Source organism: Plectropomus leopardus, chromosome 12 (genome assembly GCF_026936395.1).
Source record: "Plectropomus leopardus strain MGB_pleo_1.0 chromosome 12, ASM2693639v1, whole genome shotgun sequence".
NCBI lineage: Eukaryota > Metazoa > Chordata > Actinopteri > Perciformes > Serranidae > Plectropomus > Plectropomus leopardus.
The window spans coordinates 6,389,028-6,414,020 of NC_142187.1; the positions used below are offsets into that span (position 1 = coordinate 6,389,028).

At 36.9% G+C, this 24,993-nt stretch overlaps 1 protein-coding gene across 2 annotated transcripts; it reads left to right on the forward strand.

Annotated features, from left to right (window-relative positions):
* Nucleotides 1–929: 929 nt before the first annotated feature.
* On the forward strand, nt 930–24,453 carry cop1 (COP1 E3 ubiquitin ligase). 2 transcript variants are annotated; one of them, XM_042498335.2, is made up of 21 exons: nt 930–1,671; nt 1,800–1,859; nt 3,169–3,266; nt 3,844–3,908; nt 4,038–4,157; nt 9,332–9,400; nt 10,693–10,752; nt 10,871–10,950; nt 11,198–11,261; nt 12,724–12,838; nt 14,473–14,526; nt 15,342–15,477; nt 15,635–15,778; nt 17,703–17,811; nt 18,331–18,412; nt 18,499–18,615; nt 19,507–19,624; nt 20,464–20,588; nt 20,818–20,978; nt 21,432–21,476; nt 23,286–24,453. In XM_042498335.2, the coding sequence occupies exons 1-21, from the start codon at nt 1,313–1,315 to the stop codon at nt 23,301–23,303; spliced, it is 2,199 nt and encodes a 732-aa protein (XP_042354269.2). In that variant the 5' UTR covers nt 930–1,312; the 3' UTR covers nt 23,304–24,453. The 2 variants fall into 2 exon arrangements, with proteins under 2 accessions (XP_042354269.2, XP_087941482.1); XM_088085356.1 differs by lacking the exon at nt 14,473–14,526.
* Nucleotides 24,454–24,993: the final 540 nt, after the last annotated feature.

Consider the following 24,993-nt stretch of genomic DNA (forward strand, 5'->3'; position numbering starts at 1 on the left):
CAGAGAAGGACTTGCCATTTTTTTTTAGCTTTGGGGGGATAACTATATGTGTCTTGTAATATTTTTAAATTATTCATCTGATGTGTGGCGTATAAAACTGTATTTTTAATAAAGCTTTAGAGCTATAATGCCAACTGTTAAAAACCTACTGGTCTTTTCTGTTGATGCTGTTCTCTGCTCATATATTTTCTTTTATAAACTGTAAACTCTGACAAGTTTATTTTACTTTTAAAGTAAACGTGGTGAATAGTTATATTTACTTAACTTTTTCAAGTCAGATAGTTTGCAATATTATTTTAAGTCAGATCAACTTGTCAGGTTTTACAGTGTAGAATACTGATTACAACATAATAGATGGGAAGCCCTTCATTTGCCTTTATGTTGATCTGATTTTGTAGTATTATTTTATAAAATTTTGTCATGGTTGTTGATGGTTTTTTTTCAAAAGTTTCAACTGGGAATTTTGCCAATTAAAAGAAAAATTGATATAAATTTGGTTTAAGACTAGAGCTTTTATGATACTCTATGAAAAAAAAAACCCCAAAAAAACCCAAAAAACATGCAATGCAAAATGCCTTTGTGAACCTAGATGCTTATTTCAAAATTATTTTGGGAAGATGACTATTTTACAGGTTTTTGTGTTAACTCAGTTTCTGCGCATTGGATTCAGTATGATCTTAACTCAAAAATCAATTCAGCGTCTGTGCTTTATTTATCATAGTAGGGGGTGGATGGGGGGTGACTTTTTTTTCATTTTAAAACTTTTTTTTTTAAATCATTACCCTTCCCTGAGCTCCAAATATTTTTCCTTCAGCCTCCGTGAATTAATAAGAGAAAATGCATGACCTACCCTTCATCATAAATACCCATAATTCAAAGTTTGTGGTATTATTAGGAGTTACACTCCTTCTCGCTAGGGGGCGGTGATTGAAAGCAGGGGGCGCGCTGGTGCCTGGGTAATCGAGGAAACTAAAAGAGATTTCTCTCCGTAGCTAACAGTAGCTAGCCGGCTAATCTCCTGCACAACGCAGTTTGTGATTGTTTTATCGCCCGTTTCAATGTTTGTGTCTTCTTGTCCGTTATAATACAGTCATTTTCTAATACGCCGCCAGTGACAAAAGTGAGGCAGACACCGACGGACAAGTTTAAATCCGCTGGATGTTTGGCCACTGTTGCTTTCTCCCAGGATGCTAGCACATAAGCAAAGCAGCTAGCTAGCCGACCTGCTAAAGTAGCCAAATAGCAGCAGTGTCCGGATGCTTTGAACAGCAACGCAGCGGATTTTGGTGGAGTTCCTAGTCGTCCTTGCATTATGTCAAGCAACCGGCCACAGCAAAGCGCTGGCGGGGCGAGTTCAGTGCCCAGCACAAGTAGCAGCAGCAACAGCAGCACGGGAGGCACCGGGAACACTAACGGGAGCGGTGGGAGCAGCGCCGTCACAAGTAATGGGAACAATTCTGGAAATGTTGTGCCCTCCCGGACCTTGGCACCAGCCAGCGACGGGGGCTTGTCGGTGCCAACTTTGGCCGCCGTGCCGTCGTCCCGGAACGGGTTGGCTTCCCTGAGCAGACCCTCTGCGTCCTCAGGCAGCAGGAAGAAATCCCTCCATCAAGCACCGCTTTACAACGGCCTCTTAAATTCCTACGAGGATAAAAGCAACGACTTTGTCTGGTTAGTTTGCTCTTCTAAGTCTGGACATTGTTTTCCTCTTCTCATGGTGGTTGCAGTATGTAGTGTTGGTACAGTGTGAAAGCTACATTGGCATGCACTTGACACGACTTTTCTGTCTTCTTTTCCAGCCCCATTTGCTTCGAGATGATCGAGGAGGCACACATGACGAAGTGTGGACACAGTTTTTGGTAAGTGTTCCGTTGTAGGGGTAGTTGTTTCACAGTAAAGGGTTTTAAAGGGATAGTTCTTTTTTGTTGTTTATTCTGAAGTGGGGTTGTATGAGGCATTTCTGTGTAGTCAGTGTATTGCAAACAGTAGATGTCAGTCTGCTTGCCCCCAGTTTGGAGAAGCAGGCTGGTGTCTGACGCAGAAGCTAAGCAATGTACTGCATTGGATGGGGTCCGCAACAAATTGTATTTGAGCCACCTAAAAAAAAGGTCCCACCCAAATCAAACAAATCAGTCTAAAAGTTTTCTATATTTAGAGTATTTTCACTGCTTTGTCTTTAGGTTAAACATTCTCGTTTTCACTAAGAAAGTCTGGATACATCCATGGAGGCAGGGCTTCGTTCATTCCTATGAGAGCTGGTCATTGACACATGAAGCAAAAAAAAAACAAGATATCAATAACATAATCTAACATAACAAAACAATAATTTTCTGGATCATGTCGATGTAATGTACCTTATGTGTGCATCAACGTTTTGATATGCCATCTTGTACATGTCTTAATTTCCTGCCAACTTTTAGAGTGTGAAAATCATGTCTAAAAAAACAGCATGCAGGTTTTGCAAGGATGTAATTGTGGTTACTTTTGTCCATTAGAAATGTGTGTGAACCCTGATTTGAACAAATGATGCAACAAATGGATAAATTAAGAACATGCACAAAGTAACAACTTTTGTACTGGCATTTTAGCACTTCCAGCACACTTGTAAGGGTCGACAGTTTATCAGCCTGGCTGATTATTAGGGCTGATATTTGGCATTTTGCCAATTATCTGTGGCGTTGTTTTATTTTAGTGATAGCTGATCAAATTAATTTATTAAAAAGTGCAAAGAAGCTGTCAGCATGAGAGGAACTTTTACTTTGTAAAATTTCAGGGAGCTATTTTTTTAAAAAGTTTTTACTTAAATTTATTTAAAGACTTGCTGGGAACTTGCTTTAAATAATGTTTAAAGTCTCAGTTTTGATTAAACATTTGCTAAAAGCATTTAAACAAAGTTTTGTATTGGAGTTGGTTATATTCCAAATTATAAATTTCGGCAGAAATATTTTCATTTTTATTGTAAACGCATATCGGTTCCAAATATTGGTTATCGGTCTTAGCTACTACTATAAATCCGTAGCGGTATTGGCCCTAAAAAAACAATATCAGTCGACCTCAAACAACTTGACTTAATTGCTAGTGACTCATACTCTACCAGTGTTATTTTGTCCTCATATTTGTGCTGTTTCAGTTATGGCCACAACATTCAGTTGTTTCTCCCTCCTGCAGTTTCAAGTGCATCCGACAGAGTCTTGAGGACAGCAACAGGTGTCCAAAGTGTAACTATATCGTCGACAACGTGGATCAGCTTTACCCAAACTTTCTTGGTAGGTACTTTGTGTTACAATGTCGAAGTGTGTTTACGTCAAAGTCGTTGTTCAGGTCTTTTCTGCTTTCACAGATGCTCAGAAAGCAAATGGAAGGGGCCACAGATCACACAGATTTACATATCAAGACACAGTTAGCATAGCAACTGTTGCATAGCAACTGTTGCATACAACATGATGGTCTTAGAATTCCATCATTAGATTTAATATTTGGCATTTATGTAGCTTGTCACAAAGTAAAAGGGAGATGTATATTTTAAATACATTTGAAGTTAATTGAAGCTAAAAATAGTTAGCAAAAGCATGAACACTCTATGTGTTATCAATAAATATTTGATCACGCTACAGTCATGCTACGAAAGTACACTGAAAGTAAAATGGCCGCCCATTATGGTAACAAAACTGGTAGTTATAGCGTTGTCTCTGATGTTTATATCACAACTTAGGTGTCTCTCTCATTGCTTTACTGTTGAAGTCACACACTGGTCTTGTTTCGGTCATATACTTACGAAGCGTTTCCACCTTTTTCATTTACACCCCCCCACCACTTACTTCACCCCATGTCCCAATCTTCCAGTAAATGAGCTGATCCTTAAACAGAAACAAAGGTCGGAGGAGAAGAGACTACAATTGGATCACCCTGTAAGTACAACACATGCATCCTGTAACTGCTTTGCTTCTTTCTACCTGAGAATCCTGTAAAACTCACACACCTGTTTGCTTACTAGAGAAGTCTGTTACTTCTAACTGACCGGTGTCTCTGACCCTCAGAATGGGTCAAGGTGGCAGGTGTTCCAGGACGTGTTGAGTCCTGACCAGGAGAACTTGGACCTGGCAAATGTCAATCTGATGCTGGAGCTTCTGGTCCAGAAGAAGAAGCAGTTGGAGGCAGTAAGTAACAGTATGAGAGTGATCACACATGCTTTTCATTGTCTTTGATCTGCAGCCTAGCTGCTTAGCTTCACACATGGCTGGACAATACTCCATGACAGAAGGTGTAATAGTGATTTCTGTGTCACAGGTGACTCAGAACCTGTTATATTAAAGGAGGATGACACAGAGTCACACACCAAATGCAAGGATCACACATGGTGATAGGGATTAATCGTTAATGAGTTAACTCTGACCACAGTGAAGTGACCACATGATTGCAGCAGATCCATGCCAGTGTGTTACACTGAGAAGTAGGTGATGCACTGAACCCAGGGTATCTGCAGATTTTAAAAAGTCTTTCAGAGGTCCCTTTCAAAATGCCCCTTTTAACTCTAATACTACTACTGCTACTAATAATAATGCTGATGATTATTTGTATAGCACCTGTCATACATAAAATGTTGCTCAAAGTGCTTTACATGTGAGAGTGCTAGAAATTAAAACCTAGCAATATATAGAAATGCATATATATTTATAAATAAAAAATGGATTTTTATTAAAAAAATATATAATATCTATATATATATATATATATATATATATATATATATATATATATATATATATATATATATATATATATATATATATATATATATATATATATATATATAAATGTTATAAAATCATTTTACAGCATATGTATACTGTAATATATTTTAAATGTCATGGTCAAAGGTCTTGATTTTTTTTTCTCCCTGCAGTAGATGGTTGTACCGATGCAACATATGAACTAGTAGGGACATGTATTATACATATATGTACCAACAGCCCTTTATAGAAAATCAATATGTGGTGACAAAAGGCAATATCACAATCAATAAATGTGTGGGATACCCTGAAGTACATGCATTTATTGATATTTATATCACATACCTCTAAGCTGTAACAATATCTTGTAGGTTTGCAATCAGTTACATTTCGGAAAATGCATGATGGATCAACCAATTCAAAAAAATCAGTTTTTAGTAAAATAAACACTTACCTATTATAAGTCAGTGAGGTTCTTAGCTACTGTACCAAGAGTAGTAACAGTGTTTGGCACTTCACAAAAAGGACTGAACAGCCTCCAGGGTTCACAGTCGATTTTGCACATGGGAGTTTTCTAGAGGGGTGTTAATTCTCTCTATGTGGTGATAAAAGGTCTTGAAAAACTCTTACATTTAATTTGATAAACCCTGGAATCCGGGGTCAGAACTGTCACTACACACCAGGAAGACCCCTCTCTCTGCAGCCCTGCAAAGGATACATTTTGGACCATAACCAATAATTTTGACAGTAAGAAATATTTTCAATAATATAAAACTTAAAATAAGACAACAGAAACACATCCCACTGTGGTGTCTCACACCATGCTCTGTTTCCACCACCCTTCTCCTGCTCTGTCAGTTAGTTGTGTAATTAGGTCATTTTGAGACAATAAGATCCTGTTGGGTTTTTTTTAAGTTTATGGTGTGTCATGTTGTTATCCTGCATTGCGTTGTGTAGAGTGATGCAGCTGAAAAAATATGATTCAACTCAGGCAGCTTTTGACTGATTATTTGAATCATCAGTGTTTATGTGGGCGAGCTAGTCTTGTGAATGGGGTCATAATAGAGCGGGGAATTACATCTTCCATCAGTTGTAGATGTATCTAAAAAGTTACTTTAGGCTAGATTTAAATATGCGTGTTGACTGGATTACAGCAGTGAAACCTGGTTGACTTTTCTCTGTCTGAATGGCCAAGAACATCCCCTTTTTCTCGTCTTGACAATGCTTGTGATTTGAAAACAATTTACAGGAAAAGAGAAGTAGGAGCCACAACCTATCCTGTTGACTTGTGTCCTGTCACATCAGCAATATCTCTAAGTGACAGCAGCAACAGAGATTGAAAATCCAAACCAGTTTTGAAATTTAGTTGCCTCAAATGTGAGGTAAAATTTCACTGAGTATCTTCTTCTGAACTGCAAACAGTCACTGTGGGATTATTGATGAGCACTGCATTGTTTATATTGTTAAGTCTTCCAGAGGGAACTACACACCACCTTTGTCTTTCTCTCTGTCCAACACGTCTATATTTCTTTCTCCTTCACACACACACACACACACACACACACACACAAGCACATGCATATCTGTGTATTTGCCTGTCGCTGGTAGCAAGTAGGGATGATAACCATTAATCGACGATCAATTAATCGGTTGTTAAGAATTTAATCGGGTATGTGAAATTTGATCGATTAATCTATAGGCTGTGCAATAACGTCAAAGTATATGCAATATGTTGCTGTGATCTTTAGGGAAAAGATTAATTTGCTATTTTCCTCATTTTTTGTGTGTGTTTTTTTTGGGGTTTTTTTCGATCAATTGATAGTTAATTTTACCAATATTGGATTAAGGACATTGCATTACAAAAATCGTGTTTGAGTCAGGTTCTTAGAAACACTCATGAACGGAAATTCCCTTCAGCTCTTCTTTCTTTGTGTTTGTTCATGACACATTCGTCTGTAGACGACTCTTGACATATTCCACTGATCCTTTCCTCCCTCATAGTTGTTCATCAAACCTTGAGTCTACACTAGTCTGTTGTCTCTCTCTCAAACGTCCTCTCCATTCCTTCTATTGAATTAATTCTCAGTCAATTCAGAGTGCAATGACTTGAAAGCAGGGGAGTAATGAAACATTTTTGCAGATGTCAACCATGTATGAAGTTATCAAGGCCCTGTTGAATCTTCTAGTAGAGTTCAGCCTGTAAACTACTCGTATATACTTGAACTTCCTGCAGTCTGAACCCACCTTGATGTGAGCACACAAGAAACAAAAGAATATATTTGGCAGCTACTCTTGCTACATGGTCAGCCATGACATTACTTACAGGAAGTAAAAAAAACAGTAATCTGGGTTTGATTTGGCATCACACTTCTTCAGCTATGGTTGTGGAAAGTACTTAGTAGCAGTCGACAGATATTTGTTTTTCAGGGCCAATACGATAAAGATTATTAGTAATAAATGAGACTGATAGCGACAATTTGAACTGATATACAGTATTGTGCAAAAATCTTGGGCCACCATAGATTTTTTTGTCTTAGAAAAGTTGTAATTAGGACATAATATATACATTTATTGCTTAGTCTCTTTATGAAGATACAAAAAAATACAGAGTACAATGTTTTAAAACAGCAAAAAAGTCAAAACAAAAGGGCTTCTTCTGACTGAAGTCAATATTTAGTGTGAAACATGGAATCATACAACCCCCATCATACAACCATCATACAACCATCATACAACCCCCCACCCCCACCCCCACCCCACGTATGTCTGTCTCATTCTCTTGATTGCGGTATCTCAAAAACGCCTTGAGGGGATTTCTTCATGATATTTTGCCGTCCACCTGGACTCAACGATGAATTGATTCGAATTTGACGTTCATCGATCAGAGGTCACTGTGACATCCTCTTTTTCATTTTTGTGACCGCAATATCTCAAGAACACATTGATGGAATTTCTTCAGATTAGACGCAAACGTCCACTTTGACTTCACAATGAACTGGGTAGAATTTCAGAGGTCAAGGTCGCTGTAACCTTTTACAATTTCTCAAGAAGCCTCTAGGGACTTTTAAGTAGTGATGGTAATTCTAGGATTATTACAGAAATAGTTGCTTGATTCAACAAAGAACACATTTAGATGAGTGCAAGGGCTCATCAGTCAATCAAAATGTTCTGAATAACCAACACCGTTGTTTCATTTATCTTGAAGCTGCTTCCAAGGGAGGATTCTCATTTTCCATATTAAATAAAGCAACCAGGTCAAATATTTGCCATCTATTAAACTGCTGGTACTCCTGCTCTCTGGTGCTACCTTCCACTCCTTTGATTCCATGTCATTCCTCTCATATTTCCTTCAATTAATGTGGTGGCTGTGATTCAGATGCCAAATATGACGTGTTAGGTCGGGTCAACCAGTTCATCTTCCTGGTGGAAATATGACGTGTAAGGTCGGGTCAACCAGTTCATCTTCCTGGTGGAATTGTTCGTCTCGCCAGTAGGCCTCAGCGGCTGCTCATATTTCTCTTGCAGGTCATGTTCTTGATACATTTTTGTTGGTGCATCTTCTCTTTTGAGCCAAATTATTTGCCCCAGGGCATATTTGATTTTTTTAGTTTTTACCTGATTGGGTTTGGTGTGATCAGTGAGAAATTTTAGATCTATATGTCAAGATGGCTTTTGGTGGCTGAATGAAATACACACTCTCTAAAAAAAATTTTTTTTTCCCCCAAATGTTTGTTTGACCATGTAATCTGCACAAGCAGTATAGATGACAGGGAATACTGGCCTCTATTACTTATGTACAGTATATACACACAGAACTGATGTAAACAAACCTTTTAGACTTTCAGAAACCTTACTCACTGTGGTAAACAAGTTTGCTTGAATGTTGTTGTTGGGGTTTCACAGAGGATTTTTGCCTTTAAAGCAGACTTTGATGGATATATCTGCAGTGGATGTTGAAGCTTACCTTCCTTGGTATTTTCATTAGTTGAGACCGCATAAAGAAATGGCCAAATACGAGCATCAATCCAAAATATGACTTGACTTCCTGTTCTCGGTTCATTTTGTTATGCTAGACATTCAAAGCATGAGAAACTTCCAGCCACATTTGTCAGAAAGCATCTCCAAACACCCATAAACCCTCGAGTTCTGGATTGAAGTTGAATTGAATAACATACTTGCTTCTAATAAATTAAGCCCAGTTTTGATCATTCTTTTCGACACAACAGAGCTTTAGTTGGCAACACGTTCAAATGGAAGTGACAGGGATGGAAAGAGGGAGAGAATATTGTATTCCAGTAAAAATACTGCAACTTTTAGGAAATTGCCCTCAAGAAAAGTAAAAATACTTATACAAAAATGCACATTTACCAGATAAAAGTGAAAAGATGGTCAGTTAAACTGCACTTTGAGTAAATGTTGACAATGAAAATAAAACAGACACGTAGAAGGAGCAGAGCTTTAGTGTTCAATCTGCTTTTCCCGCTGGCAAGTAAAATGTTTTTACATGATGTTATTATTTCTATTCAGAGGATAAGCAAAGGTATTCTGCAGCTTCACTTGTGGTTTTGTGAGATGATGTTTGATGTCTGTCTCTCCTGCAGGAATCGCAGGCAGCTCAGAGACAGATCCTCATGGAGTTCCTTAAAGAGGCCCGGAGAAACAAAAGAGAGGTACTGTTTTTCAGATATTTGCAAGTGCCCGTGTTGTTTATCCTCATATGCTTTGCCCTGAAGAAATATAATATAATTTACTTCATGTTCTTCTGTTGGCCTAAAATTAAATTCAGCATACTGAAGACCACATGTACTTGGAGGTTCTCTTTTAATTGAGTTTGAGACATGAACATACACATAAGCAATTTAACACATTTGTTTTTTACCCCCAACCCTGGCAAAATAAGAAAAATAAAATAAAATAAATGGGAAAGAAAAGAACAAATTGCAGCATTACATAGTTTCTATACAATAACAAATGACTCAAAATGATGAGTTTTGTTAGGTATCCTTGATTGTAATTAGAACAGCCTAGATTGTAATGGCATGGATCTAAAAGTAGCAGATTTGTCATTCTGTGAGCTCTACCTTGGTATAGTATATAAAAAAAGGTTTTAAGATTTGTAATGCAGTTTTTGCCAAATTCCTACTCTACCTGTGTTGTTAAACTTAACCCTTTAAAACTTGGAACATCACTTTTCTTGTTTTGCATTCAGACACCTTTCACAAGCTTATTAACCCTTTTAAAACCTGTGCAAATTGGTTTGATTTCTTTGGAAAAAAACAAAAAAAAATGTGGCGAAGACAGCAATGATCCACCTGAAATATTCCTCAAATTGCAAAAAAAAATATTATAGTTTTATACATTTAAAATACATACAAATATAGACATAAATATATATATATATATATATATATATATATATATATATATTTATATATATATATATATATATTAAGGAAATCAAACCAAATGCTCAGGTTTTAAAGGACTAAAAATAGTAACATCAAACACATTTTTACCTTTTTTTGTTGCCTGGAGTAAATTTTAGTCATCTTCATCATTTGTTGTGTTCTGATTCAGAATGATGATGACAGTTTGAGAACAATTAGATACTAAATAGGATGTAGGCTTTACAGGATGATAATTTTCCTCAGCAACTGTCACGTTTACTCAAATTATGTATAGATTTTTAGCCATACTATTATCTCATATTGAAAGATAATGCATATGGCATTGTAAAGGCAAAGTTTCCTTCAGGACCATGCCCATGGACCCCCAGAATGAGCTGAGCCTCGAATATTTACAGCATCTGTCACCACCCCTGATTGTACTGCTGTACAAAGAACAATGCAGTTTTCAAGTAAAAATTTAAAAAAAAGAAAATAAAAATCTATATTCCCTGAAATCCTTTTGAAAACTGTCCACATGCAGGCATATTTATCTGTGTTTTTTGCTCTGCCAACAGCAACTAGAGCAACTACAGAAAGAGCTCAACTTCCTTGAAGATGACATCAAGCGTGTTGAGGTAAAGTAACAGAAAGGTAGAGGAGCACAAAAAAATATTGTTAGACGGCAACAAGTGGAGCCGCTCGTCATCACGGCTTTCAACAGACTAAACATCTTGTTTCTGTGTCATTTTCCAGGAAATGAGTGGGTTGTACTGTCCAGTGATGGAGGCAGAGTGCACGGTGCCTAATGTTGAGGCTCCCTCACCAGCACCCAGGTTCAACTCACCTTTGTACACACAGTTCAACCAACTACATTCAGCTTCTGTTGTTTACCAGAATAGAAACGCTCTCTCAGCACAGATGGCCCTCACTGATGAAAATGTTCTGCCTGTTTCTCTTAATAATAAGTACTTTATCTACATGAAGCAGTTGCTTATCAACATGATGTTATGGGCTCCTGTATTGCCGTACAGTGTGCCTTATATGTCTGTAAATCTATTTGTTTATTTGTTTGTCGAGTAGCTGCAGCAGTATTATTGAGCCACCAGACTACAGCCAGCCTCCAGGATTTGGTGGAACAACCCAGGTAAGTAAGAAACACACATGCTGTTTGTTCAGTCGCCTTTAAATTTCTAACCCCCTTTGAAAGTCACATCTTGTTTCTTCATCTTGTGATATGACTTGTAAACTTGTGTATCTCTTTTTAACCCTTTGAAACCTGAGCAAATTGGCCTAATTTAAAAAAAATGAGAAGAAGGAGCAACGCAAGAAGATCATAAAAAACAAAAAACAAAATAATGATGTGAATATTAGTAAAAACAAAAAAAGAAAAAACTAAATAACTAAGAAAATAACAAAAAAACAAGGTAAAACAAAACTTTGATAAGGTGCTTAAAATATAACAATTCAGTAACATAATTTTAAACATGTAGTTATGATAATAAAAAATATAGTTTTCCCCTAGAAATCTACTCATTTCTTGCAATTTTTGGAACATGTCTTACCAAGGTGCTCATAGTCTCCCCTATGTTTTTGAAAGAAATCACACCATTTAGTGTTCAAACGTTTAAATACTTGTGAAAGGCTCTGAAAGCAGCACAAGCAACGTGATGTTGTTCCAGGTTTTAAAGGGTTAAACAGGTTTTATAATATTGATTAAGGCCATTTGTTTTGCCTCCAAAGCAATAAGATAATGTTACGTTTTTGTACACGAGATCTCATAAGTTTTGAGAGATAGTGTTGGTTGGAATGTTTATTTTACCGTCAAAATAAATGTAATTCTTTTCAAATCGAAAACTATAAATTCGTTTTTAACCAGGGTTCCCATAGTCATGGAGAACCTGGAAAAGTCATGGAATTTCAAAATGTTTTCCAGTCTTGGAAAAGTCCTTAAAGTTTAAGAAAAAGTTATTGAATTATTAACCCTTTGAAATCTGAGCAAATTGGCTCAATTTCTTTCAAAAATGGGAAGAAGGCAATGAGCAAATCTATCAGAAGAAACTGCCCAAAAATTAGCAAGAAATAAGTAAAAAAGTAGAAGAAATTTACCTATAAATTAGCGAAAATAAAAAAACAAAAAAAGTTTTCAATTTACAATTATGATCATTCTAGTTTTTCTGGATTTTTTCTACATTTATTCTACATTTACTAAATCTACTAATGTCTTGCAATATGCTAGACATTTCTTGCCAAGTTGGTCATTGCCATTTTCCCATGTTTTTGAAAAAAATCAAAACAATTTGCGCAGGGCTCAAAGTACTTGTGAAAGGCCTCTGAATGATGACGATTTAAGTTTAAAATTATTAAAAGTTCTAGAAAAGTCATTGAATTTTGGTTGTATGTTATGAAATTGTTACAGTAATCTGCTGTGGATTACCTTCCAAGTAATGTAACATAAAAGCAAATTTATTTCTGTAGCTAAAAAAGTAACTATGGCTCCTTGAAAAGTCATGGAAAAGTTTTCAAATTTTGTCCTGTTTCACATAATAAATGTGAATATGACTTCGGCACTGACTTGATTGTACTCAAACAATTTTATTTTTTTCCAGGGTAAAAGACAGACCTGGTACAACAGCACCCTGGCGTCAAGGAGGAAGAGGCTGACCGCTCATTTTGAGGATCTGGAGCAGTGCTACTTCTCCAACAAAATGTCACGAATCACAGGTAGGCATTGTCACCGTTTGCTTTTGAAACCAAACTTGTACCTTGAATTCAGTACCGGCACCCCACTGAAGTTTTTTTTTTGCGGTACTTTCTGTGTCTGTAATAACAGAAAAATGTAATTTCAGGTATAAAATTAAGTCCAAAATCCTCTATTTAAAGATGCAGTTTTTATTTTGAACATTTTACAATTTATGGTATCATATTTTCTTAGCAAAATGCTCCAGGTGAATTCTAAGCACCTACTGGTAAGCTGTGATGCGATTTATGTGTCTAGGGCTTTTATTGTGAAAGGTAAGAATTGAAGGAGAGAAGCTGTATCAGCTGCTGTTGACAGTGTGGGAAGCTTTAAGAGTTTAACATCTTGGTTTTAGACTATGCTATACTATCCTCTGTGTCATTATTTTATTACCCTCATATGTGTTTATTTATAACATTATACACACTTATCAATATAAAACCTCTTTCTTATCTGCCCCCACAACTTCCAGTCTGTCACAGTTGAGCTACAGTTTTAGCTCTTATCAGGCCATTAAATTGGGCTACTGTCCTTGTCACAGTATACAAGCACAGGGAAAGAATCTGTTTATTAATGGAAGTATGTCTGACTCCTACACAACAGGTAGAAATATAATCCCTTTTACGTAGTTGCTACAGGCCGATATTATCTATGCTGTCTATGATATAGCTTGCATCACAATCATAACTTTTTATTTACAGTACCTCTGGGGTAGAAAACCCCATGTACTGCGTCATGGACATACAGTCAGACAGTGCTGAGCAAACTCTGCCTTCATTGATTAGCTTTAAGCCATCTAAAAAAAATCAATATCAGTTTAAGTTTATGCTATATTTAGAATATTTTCACCAATTTGTCTGGCTGTACGACAGCCTTTACCGATGGGGATTTTAAGCCGTTATATCAAAAACTCAATTAAGAAAAACATTCATTTTACTCCACTGAACGGCAGGTTTGCTGCTGCCTCCACCTGCTGTTGTAGAAGTTAAAGGTAAAGAAGAACAAATAATCAAATAGTGTTCGCTTATTGATTATTTTAGGTGGCTAAAATATGTTTTGCTGCAGCCGAGTCCACAGCAGTACATCACTTAGCTTTCATGCTGGTGTTGTGGGACTGCGCTTTATCTATAGAGAAGGGGGGTGGATGGAGTGTGACTTTTTTATTTAAAATGAATTTAAAATACTACTTTTTCAAGTTGTATGTCCCTTACCCAAGCCAAAATTAAAAACACAAGTCAGTCCAATTTCAGTCGGACTAACATGTAAACATGTATTTTAAAAGTCCAGTTTTAGTCGGACTAACGCAATAATTCGACTTTTTCTAATGTCACGTAAACGCACTGACTGTGACTTGAACGAACTCCAGGGGTGACAGGGTCTCTCTTACTCTCTCACCCAGATGCATTGTCAGGTACCAGAATTTGGCACCAATTGATTTCATATGAATTTTAGTACTGACGTTATTTGGCCAACACCAGAGTTCATAAAGCAACTCTAACCCTAGGTCCAAAACCTGCAGTAAATGGGGGCCTTATTCATTCTCAGAACAAAAGCAATTTGTCTAGAAACATCTGTAGGCAGCTACGTATCTGCTGTTTGATTCTGTGCATCACTGCAGAAACTGGACCACACTTCCATGAAGGACGGCATGAGGAAGCTTCAGCTCTTAGAAGTGGGTATTCACATCACATGGTGGATGGATGGCAGCATCTGCCTTGGCCCTGTGTTATTGCTGAAGTTACTGTTTCCTAAAATGAAAACCACATTTACTGAAAATTTCACTGCTTGCTGTTGAAAAGATTGTGTTTCTGATTAAAAAAAAAAAAAAAAAAATCAGAGACACAAAGCAGACACCAGACACACAGTACAAAAGATCTTTATTTTTGTTTATTGTATAACTTTGAAAAAAACTTACCACTTTTAACCCTTTGAAACCTGGATCAGCGTAATTTTTCCTCTACTGCAATCAGACACCTTTCACTAGTATTTAAATGTGCAAATTGGTTTGAACTCTTATTGAAAGATGGAAAAAAAGGAATTGAGCAACTTGGCATATATATTTCTTAAATTTATTATTTATTTATTAATTTTATTTATTAAAAAAACTTTTTGAGGTCATTCCCTTCTTTTTATTGTTATTATTTGTATTGCCATGTTTTCTTTAATTTTTAGGTTTGTTTGTATGTTCTGTATCTTTTTTTGTTTTGTTGATTTCTTTCAGGCTTGTGTTTATTTTTATTTGTTTTACTAATTTCTTGCTCAGTTTTGGGTAATTTCTTCTGAAGTTGCTCATTGCCTTCTTCCCATCTTTTTGAAATAAATTAAGCCGATTTCCTCAGGTTTCAAAGGGTTTCATATGATATAAGGCTTCTTTAACATTCACTGTGGCTACATTTTAAGTTTTTTTTTTCATAACATGCAATATATGGTTCATATTCCCATTCCTCCTTGTGAACAGTATTTTAATGGTGTGTCTATTATGTCCAGATGAAGGCAGAAACCTGAACCAGCTGGATGATTTTATGGAGTGTCTGTCTAAGTTTACCCGCTATAACTCTGTGCGACCGCTCGCCACCCTCTCCTACGCCAGTGACCTCTATAACGGCTCCAGTATCGTCTCCAGGTACAAAAAGGAAAAATGTGTTTTAGTCTTATAAATCTTGTATAGAATTGGCTTTATGATATTTTTTTATTCATTATAATGAGTCGCAGATGCATTTTCTAACAGTGTAATCTTAATCATCCCACTCACATCGATTGTATTCTCACCTGTGTTTCAGTATTGAGTTTGACCGAGACTGTGACTACTTTGCCATCGCCGGTGTGACAAAGAAGATCAAGGTGTTTGAGTACGGCACAGTGATCCAGGATGCAGTGGACATCCACTACCCTGTCAATGAGATGACCTGCAATTCCAAAATCAGGTAGGAGAAATCATTTCTGCCCAAACATAAAGGGAAAAGCAGTCGTTTTCAGATCCTTCAGCGCAGCCTTTAGAGTGGTTCTGATCTGCTTTTCACACATATTTGTGCACACATTCAAAAACAGTACTGATGATATTTTCCCCCCACAGCATTTGCATTCGTCATTCAAATAAAATGTACTCTTATGTGCACATGGTGTGACAGAAAACACCAGACATTTCATGACACATAATAGCAGTGCAAAGGAAAAAAGAATATTTCTGTTTTTGTTTGGGCATGAGTTGTGTTGTTGTGCAGACCTCTGCAGGTCCAATTTTTGTTTCAGATTTGTAAAACCTTAACATACCAAATCAAAATCTTTCTAGAAAGCAAAGTCAGAGTCAAAAGAAATCATCAATAAAGTAGGCCTGCACAGCATTTTTTTTAAATTGTCATTGTGATTCCACCCTGAGTGACAAAACACATCTTGAAATACTCGAGTATTGCATTTTTTAACATCGTAACAACATGTTAAATTATGTTCTGTCTGCAGCCGCTATTTTAAAACTCTTGCTTGAGTTTATCTCTGTGTTTTGTGTTGGATACATCATAGAAGTGTTACACTGCTGGAAAGATGGTCTTTTCACAAATTAGGCTGTCTATGCAGTGGAAAGACGCAAATACTTAAAAAATGTTGCTCTGTCTCTATCCTCTTCTATAGTCTTTGTGTTGATGGTGGTGGGCAAGGCAACAGAAATGATGGAGTACAATATGCAGTTCGAGTAACAGCCTGCAAAGATCTGCTGGAGGAAATGCGTCATTCAGCAGATTTCAGCTGAGCAAAGAGTTCAGGCTGCTGTTTAGATAGAGTTTACCACAGTTTATTTACACGTACTACACACACTGTTATCACTCAAAGCTGGTTAAAAAAATCAGCAAAATATCCCTTTAAGTATCTTCTCTCCCCCACAAAAGGGCTTCCTTAATGACGGCTGTAGAGGATTTTTCGTGTGTAAAAATGATGTTACAATCCCGTTGTAATCTGTGAAAGTACGTTTACATGATGTTAGAGAAAGTGGAATAATTGTATTAGTGCAACCAAACTGGACCTGTAAAATACATGTGAATGTGTTCGTCTGACTGAAATTGGACTAAACTGAATTTCTTGAAAATGGGACTAACACACTCAGATAATGCGACTGGAAGTCAAGCTATTCCTTCATGTAAACACCTCAGTCTGACTAACTGGACTAGGTAATCTGCGCATGCTCGTAGTCGCCGTGCCGGCTTCCCACGGTGGTAACGGACTGTCCGTTACTAATGAGGGGGGAAGGAGTGCTGCAAAATGGGTAAAGCACTAAAAACATGTAAGCACTGAAGAGGGTCTTGTGTTTTTTATTTTGGCTTAGGTGAGGGACGTACAACTTGAAAAGGCAGTATGTTATTTTTAGTTTAAATGAAAAAGTCCCTCCCCATCCTCTGAAAAATAAAGTACAGTCCCACAACACCGGCAGGGAAGCAAAGGGATGTCCTGCTGTGGACGGGGCTGCAGCAAAACATATTTTAGCCACCTAAAAAAAAATCAATACCAGTATAAGTGTACACTATATTTAAATATGCTCTTCGTTCCATAATAGTTAAAGGAGACAGGGGAGGGGATTTGATTCCCGTTAAGGAAGGAAAGCCCTTCACAAGAGGAAGAAGAGTTTAGATTCTTTTTCTTTTCCCATTTAACGAAATTGCTTTAACTTTCCAGAAGTTTTACATAAGACAGTTTGTTCATCACATTTAATATGTTTATGGTGATATTCAACAACTTAATTGCATAATTTCCTCATATGGTGCAGCCCTAGATTGAAACAGGTATTAAGAACAAATTACTTACTGTGACAAATTGTGAAATTAGATCTTAAAGTAAAAGTGATCCCGACCCTGTCTGTTGTAGCTGTATCAGCTGGAGCAGCTATCACAAAAACCTTCTGGCCAGCAGCGACTATGAGGGCACCGTCATCCTGTGGGATGGATTCACCGGCCAGAGGTCCAAAGTCTACCAGGTATGATACTCAGGTCTTACATCACTTTGTTAAGGGTTCAGTCTCCATTCTTCATTTGAATTCTCAGTACTGGTGAATTACAGTTTTGACTGCATGGCTCACTCACTAAATTTAGGCACTTTACTGATAATGTTTCTTCCACTGTTGTTGTATTCTATCTATGCGTGTCATGTTTAATATGTATGCGTATGCGCGTATGTGTAAATTCAGTGGGACGTTTATATATACGTGTATGTACTATATATATGTAGATTGATATGTTTGTATATCTGTAAGTGTGTGAGTGTATCTATATATGTGAGATGAAGTTCTTAAATTAATTAACTGATTAGATGAAAAGTGGTAGGAAATAATAAGTTTATACTTAAAATGCGAATTTGTTTTTGCCTTTTTAAAATGTTTTCATTGACATTTTTGTATGAGTTATTATCCATTTTGTGTTATTATCATTTTGTTTGATTTTGTATCTTTTTCTATTTGTGTGGTTTACATGATCAAAATGAATATTTATCTTTTCAGGAACACGAAAAAAGGTGTTGGAGCGTTGACTTCAATCTGATGGACCCTAAACTGTTAGCCTCCGGTTCTGATGATGCTAAAGGTAACTGAAATATGATTTTTCTGTAAGTCATCCTTTTATAATTCCAGCTCATGATGAAATTTTCTCGCGTGTTTTTGTTATTTTAGTGAAGTTATGGTCAACCAATCTTGACAACTCAGTGGCCAGCATCGAGGCCAAGGCCAACGTCTGCTGCGTGAAATTCAGCCCCACCTCCAGGTATCACCTGGCCTTCGGCTGTGCGGGTAAGAATTGGTTTTCCGGTTTCAAGTTTGAGATTTCTCTTGTCTTCGTCCTGTTAAGACTCTACTGTTGGTAGAGGACAAAATCATATATGCAAACATGTAATTATTGTAATCTGTGCAATTGTCTATAGACTACGTTTCACCAACATGTCCCGTATGCATACAAGCAGCTGATTTTATTCCAGATGTTAAAAGTCCATTGGGTAAACAATGAGATAAAAATGTGTCTCCTGTAAATCACAGGCAAAGAAACTTGCGCTCTGACAGGGTGCACACACCTCACAACACTGCTTTTTGTCCTTGTGAACCCCCAAATTTATTCTGTGGTTTCACAGACTCTGGTGGTCCAGACAAACTTCTGAAAACTTAATTTGCTACTTTCCCAAAGGAGAAATAAGAATCTGAAATATTCTCTTGTACACAGAGACAATCCTTTGAGTGACTAGCGTTGGATGAGCCAAGCAGCACAGAACCCTCTGTGTTATCCAGCGGTGAATTGCCCCGGCTTATTTACTCCATTCCCCGTGTCTCTGAGGTCCAAGTCTGTGAAAGGAAACCCCTCCTTGACCTTGAAGCTGTTGGTTTACTGTCTGGAGCAAAGCTCAGACATTAGAGTCAAAGCCAGCAGGCACAGTGTAGCGTTCATTCAAAAACAAGAACTGATGGAGAACACATCGCTTGTAAGAGTGGGAAAAACAAATGCATTGCACCATCACTTGAGCGGGGCGGCGTGCCTCGGTGGTTACTTGATATGACTGACGCTGAGAGTATTTTCCAGTTATCAAGGACACCAGCTGAGCAGCCTCGCATACAACAGCCCCTCCCCTCTCTCTTCTTCGGTGTTCCCTCCTATATGATTGCATCTCTTTTTCTTTTTTTATTTGCTCACAGACCACTGTGTCCACTACTATGATCTACGGAACACTAAGCAGCCAATCATGGTGTTCAAAGGCCACAGGAAGGCTGTGTCCTACGCCAAGTTTGTCAACGGCGAGGAAATTGTTTCAGCGTAAGTCAGTTCAGTCTCATTTTTAGCAGTACTGTGCCGTCATATTTTTGAGTGTACAAGAGTCATTACAAGAAATCCCGAGTTTCATTATATATATATATATGTTTTTTAAATTTCCAGTTTATTTATCCTCTGTAAAGACACTCTTACACTATCTACTATATATGATGGGTGTCTACAGGTCCCTAAAAATTTTAAGATGTCCTAAATTTACTAAATATTAGACCATGAAGTACTTCAATAGTCTTATTTTTTATTAACATTTGATCTATTTTTATGAATCCATTTTTTTAATTTCTTTTTGTCAAAATCATAAATATTGAATATTCATTAATTTCCAGCACCTCGTGAAAATAGCATGTATTTCTGCCAAATATGTTAAAAAAAAATGTCATCAGGTGGAAAATAGTAAAAATGACAAATTCCAAGGCAAAAGCCCAGAATGACACCCAGAAATAATAGAATGCATGTTTTTGTGCTTTGATGGCTGTGGGATCAAAAGTTGCAGTTTGAATGGCGCAATTATTTATTTTTTTGCCACTAAACAGTATGAATGTACCAATTTTGTTTATACCGTGTATTTTAGGCTTAATGTAGGCGCTGAGCTGGAAATTCCAGGATCAAACAAAATACACATATGCATGAACACAGCCAAATTTTTAAAAAAAGAAGAATGAAAAGTGCATTAAATGCACCAAACAGTTCCTAAGGGTTCAAAGTCATTAAATTTAGGTGTCTGATACCTGTAGACACCCTGTTTACTGATTCCAGATTCACAGGCTAAAAAGTCAGTAAATACCTTTCAGTTCTTGACTCACTGTAAATTTGCGCTCTTTCAGTTCAACAGACAGCCAGCTGAAGCTGTGGAACGTCAACAAACCTCACTGCCTGCGATCCTTCAAGGGTCACATCAATGAGAAGAACTTTGTAGGCCTGGCCTCCAATGGAGACTATGTTGCCTGTGGTAAGAATCCCTTCCAAATTACTGAAAGACTAGACTAATTCTGATACATATACCCACTCCTTATATTATGTGCTCAGCCATGCAGGGGCATCACTGCAAGAAAAGCACCACTGTACCACAAAATCTAAGTGTTTATTATGTATTTCCCTCTTATTACTCAGCACGTGCAAATATCAATCTTAAAGTGGTCATAATCTTTATAGAACATCAACTTTTTGTGTTTGTAAAGGCAGTGAAAACAACTCCCTGTACCTGTACTACAAAGGACTTTCTAAGACACTGTTAACATTCAAGTTTGACACAGTGAAGAGTGTCCTGGACAAGGACAAGAAGGAGGACGACACCAATGAGTTTGTCAGTGCTGTCTGCTGGAGAGCTCTGCCTGATGGAGTGAGTTCACCTCTTTGTTTCACTATTGTTGTTGTATGTTCATTTTACATGTTCTGATAATTTTTATAAATGCTATATTAGAAGGTCAGTCACCAAAATTGCTTTCATTTTGTCAGCTATTTTGTTATATATAGTTTTAGTCTAGTGTCAAATGTCCCTGTCCCTTATGTTATGTTATTTTTTATTGTATTACATTAACATTCGGTCAATTTTTAGTTGGCTACAAGTAAAACAGTAGTTTTAGTTAATGAAAACTATTAACGTTTTCAACCTTTGCACTGATCACAGGCATATGAGTAACGCATTCACATTCACTTTGTCTTATTCCACTGGACAAAGAGAATCCTATTTTTATGTCACATTTAGTTTTTAAAAACTAATATTGTCATACAGGTGAGATATATCCATGGTTAACTATGTTGTGTCTCATTAATGATACTTTGTTTTTTTCAGGAGTCAAATGTACTGATTGCAGCAAACAGTCAAGGAACAATCAAGGTTTGTGTTTTGAAGGTTATCCATAAAACACATTAGTAAGCACAGTCTTACTGCATCAAGTGTTAGACTGTTGTGAAGATGTGATGTCTAATTAGAGCTGAGACAATCTGCCAGTTGACAGAAAACTCTAAATGCAATGCCTTTGACATTTGTTAGTACGTTACTAAAGTTAGTAACAGTTAGTAACAGTTAGTATGTTATATAGACAATAGTCGGTATGTAAAATGTAGGTTCTGGATGCTTTGAGTTCACAAAAAAAGCCATGCAGCTTTATTAAGTGACAGAAATTTCAAAACCAAACTACATCAAATCAAAGTGATCTGCATAACAAGATAGCACCAGTGATCAGGGGAAAAGAGTGTATTAATGTGTTTTAGTTTCACTGTGTGGTGAAACTGTTGTTTTGGGGGCTACAAGTCCACTCTGCAGTTGGACTTGTGGCCCCACTTGTACATTTCATGTGTTGAGTCTATACAGTGGTGCAGGGATGACTTTTTTTGTAACTCAAGCTGGCCCCCTTGTCAAAAAGTCTATGGGATTTTTTCATTGGAATTTGGAGTACTGCCAAAAATAAGCCGTATGGCAAACAAAAGTTTATCTTAGGTACACAATTTTGTTCAGCAAGATAATTTTGACAATTCAACAAATCATTTTTGTGATCAAATCTTTTTATTCACACCAAAGAAGAAGGAATTGATAATGGCATACAGTGTCAGTTAGATATTATTATTATTATTATTATTATTGTTGTTATTATTACCATCTTCCCTTACCCACCAACAGAACCTGGACAACTCTAAAGCTAAAAAGACAAAAACAGCAACAAGTTTTCAGTTTAATTCAGTTTCCTGAATTTGGCTTTAATTTTCTCAGCTGCCACATGCTGAGACATAATATTCTCTTGTTTTGCATTGTGAATGCGACTGTGGATATTTTCAAATAATTAACATCAAGGAATAAGACAACGATGTGAAATGCAAAGTGTGTGAGGTGGCTTCCATCTTACTGCAATAGATATTATAATCAATCAATCACTTTAACGCGTAAACGCAATCAGCAGAAGTAAAAAGCTTTTAAAAAAACTACACCATGGTGGCATAACTTCAGTGTCACTGCCACTGAGCTTGATGACGGTTATTATCTCCGACAACCTCTGTAGTCTCATTTAGCCACTTATTAGCAATCACCACTTTTTAAGATGCTTAAAACCTCCAAATTTCACAGGTGGGCAGTTTGCTGACGCAATTTATAACTGTAGAAAATCTCTTAAGCTTGAGTTAACTACAGATCTTATTTCAAATATCAGACCAAAAACCCATTGACTTCAAGATGAGGAAACTGAAGTGCTGAAATGCTAACTGATTTCTAGGTTTAAGGACTCATTCTTGTGGTACTCTACAGCGTATATATTGTAATTTTTTATAAGAGGTAATATCAAAGTAAAAGCAAGAAAGTGATAAATTAAAGCTGAAATAAATGTCTTTTTTGGCTTTTATTTTGAAATAATCTCAAATAAATGAAGTATATTCCCTGTTGGCTTAACACAAGAGATGGCAGCATGAGTGTGAAAAATGTGAGTGTGAATGTTGTTAGCTGAGGAGTATATAGATATATGGTAGTGCACAGAACAGAGCAAAGTGGATTTTCCAGCATTGTGTCCCATTATGACGCAGTCTGTAATATTGGACTTCAAATTTTCCGCCACGTGGCACTTTTGTTACCTATCAAAGCACTTTTTTTTAACTCTTTGTTTCCAGTGACAGTGAGCTACAGATAACACCACAGGTTTTTTTTTCCCCCTCCATACAGGTACTTGAGCTCGTCTGAAGGCCAACCACATCATCAGTGTGCGATGGAACGACCATCAGCCTCTTTGTTTGTCAGAGGATCAGTCTGGCGCAGGGAGAGCCCAGGCTGCCTGCTGAACTTGGATATCCGACGACAGTTGGAGAGCCGAAATAAACTGAACCTGTCTTATTTTAATGAGCTACAGCCGAAAGACTCTGGATCAAGTGCATCAGTATAGCAGGAGAAGATGTGCTGTCATTTTACAGCAAAGACACGAGGACTGAGCTCGGGCACAAATGGAACAAAAGACTATAGAAAGTATTTTAGTTTTTGGTTGTTGTTTTTTTTTTCTCAGTGAAGTTATATCGGCTACAATAGGACGCCTCTTTATGGTTTTAGGTCAAATCAAAACTTGTACCTTTTTTTAAAATCAAGCTGTCGCACTCAAGGCTACTACAGCCAGCCAAATGCTACTAGTGTGATGCATTTTTTTCTCCTTTTTAAGGCCAAAGCACAAACAAAATGACATGCAAAAATAATGTCTTCACATGAAGCTTTTAACCCCTCCCCTTCATTGTTTGTCAACCACCTGTTTTTTTCTCCCGTTTATGTGTAGTTTTTTGTGTTTTTCAGATTGGGAGAAACCAGTTTTAATAAATATGACTTGAATTTCATTCTGTCAAGCGTATTGTCAGTTCCTTTTCCAGCTTACGAGTGTAGAATGTGAGATAACGTATGGAAGTCAAGGAAGACTCATGGATCATGGAAATATTGAGAAAGTGATATTTCTGTTTCTGCTGGAACTAAATAAGATTTGACATGTATGTCTGTGATCACAGCGATTCTTGTGTAATTTAAGGCACTGATCTGCAATGCCACATCAAACTGGATAATTGTTTTCTACACGTACACGAGCTGTTTGTTGGTTGTTGAAAAATGAGAACCTCACAATCAGATTTAGTTCTTTTACAGTAGCAATGGAATTACTCTTCACATACTGTAGGTTGAAACATCTGCATTTTTAACTTCACGCCAACTGCTGTCAGTTTCTGTGGAGGGGTGATCCATGTTGACAACAGTGACATCATAAGGATTTGGTAAAAACACCACCAAGACCTACCTATTTTATGATAACTGAGTGAGAGAGGTGTTTTGTATTTGTATAACTGAATAAATTATTTCGAAACAATTTTGTCGCGTTTGTCATGCTTTCATCACATATTTTTGGCTTTTAAAGCATTTTTTACTGATGGTAATGGGTATTATATGGGACCTTTGAACCTGCTGTGAAATTGTAATCCATTATTTTTTTAGGTATCAGCTGAAATACTGTGGAGCCACTAAATGTGAAATTTATTCCTGGTTGTGCTTCATGTGTGACGCCTATTAATGCAAGTGCCTTTTTCACGATGGCTGTTTTACTCTGGAAATTTTGGCTGTCCTGATAAACGATGTAAACAAAAGTTTAGCGGTGTCAATGGTGCAACAGGACACTGTTCTTTATTATAATGAAACAAATATATGAACAAAGTTTCAGAGAGAAATGTCAAAATAGTAAATGAAATAAATTAAATGAGATACTGCCAATTTTTAAAAAAGAATTTCACAGTAAGCATTTTGTTTCTTAATTACTCATCAATCTGTTTATTATTAAAGGCCTCAAGATTGTATCAGCAATTACCAGATTTGTTCTTAAACTGTATGTAACATCTTATTCTGTAGCTTGCCT

What these genes read in the sequence shown, in the direction of transcription:
- cop1 (XM_042498335.2), top strand. Translation starts at nt 1,313, where the DNA reads ATGTCAAGCAACCGGCCACAGCAAAGCGCTGGCGGGGCGAGTTCAGTG. An exon ending in GCTTTACCCAAACTTTCTTG is followed by an intron (nt 3,267 to 3,843) that starts GTAGGTACTTTG and finishes CCAATCTTCCAG; the next exon opens with TAAATGAGCTGATCCTTAAA. An exon ending in ATGACATCAAGCGTGTTGAG is followed by an intron (nt 10,753 to 10,870) that starts GTAAAGTAACAG and finishes GTCATTTTCCAG; the next exon opens with GAAATGAGTGGGTTGTACTG.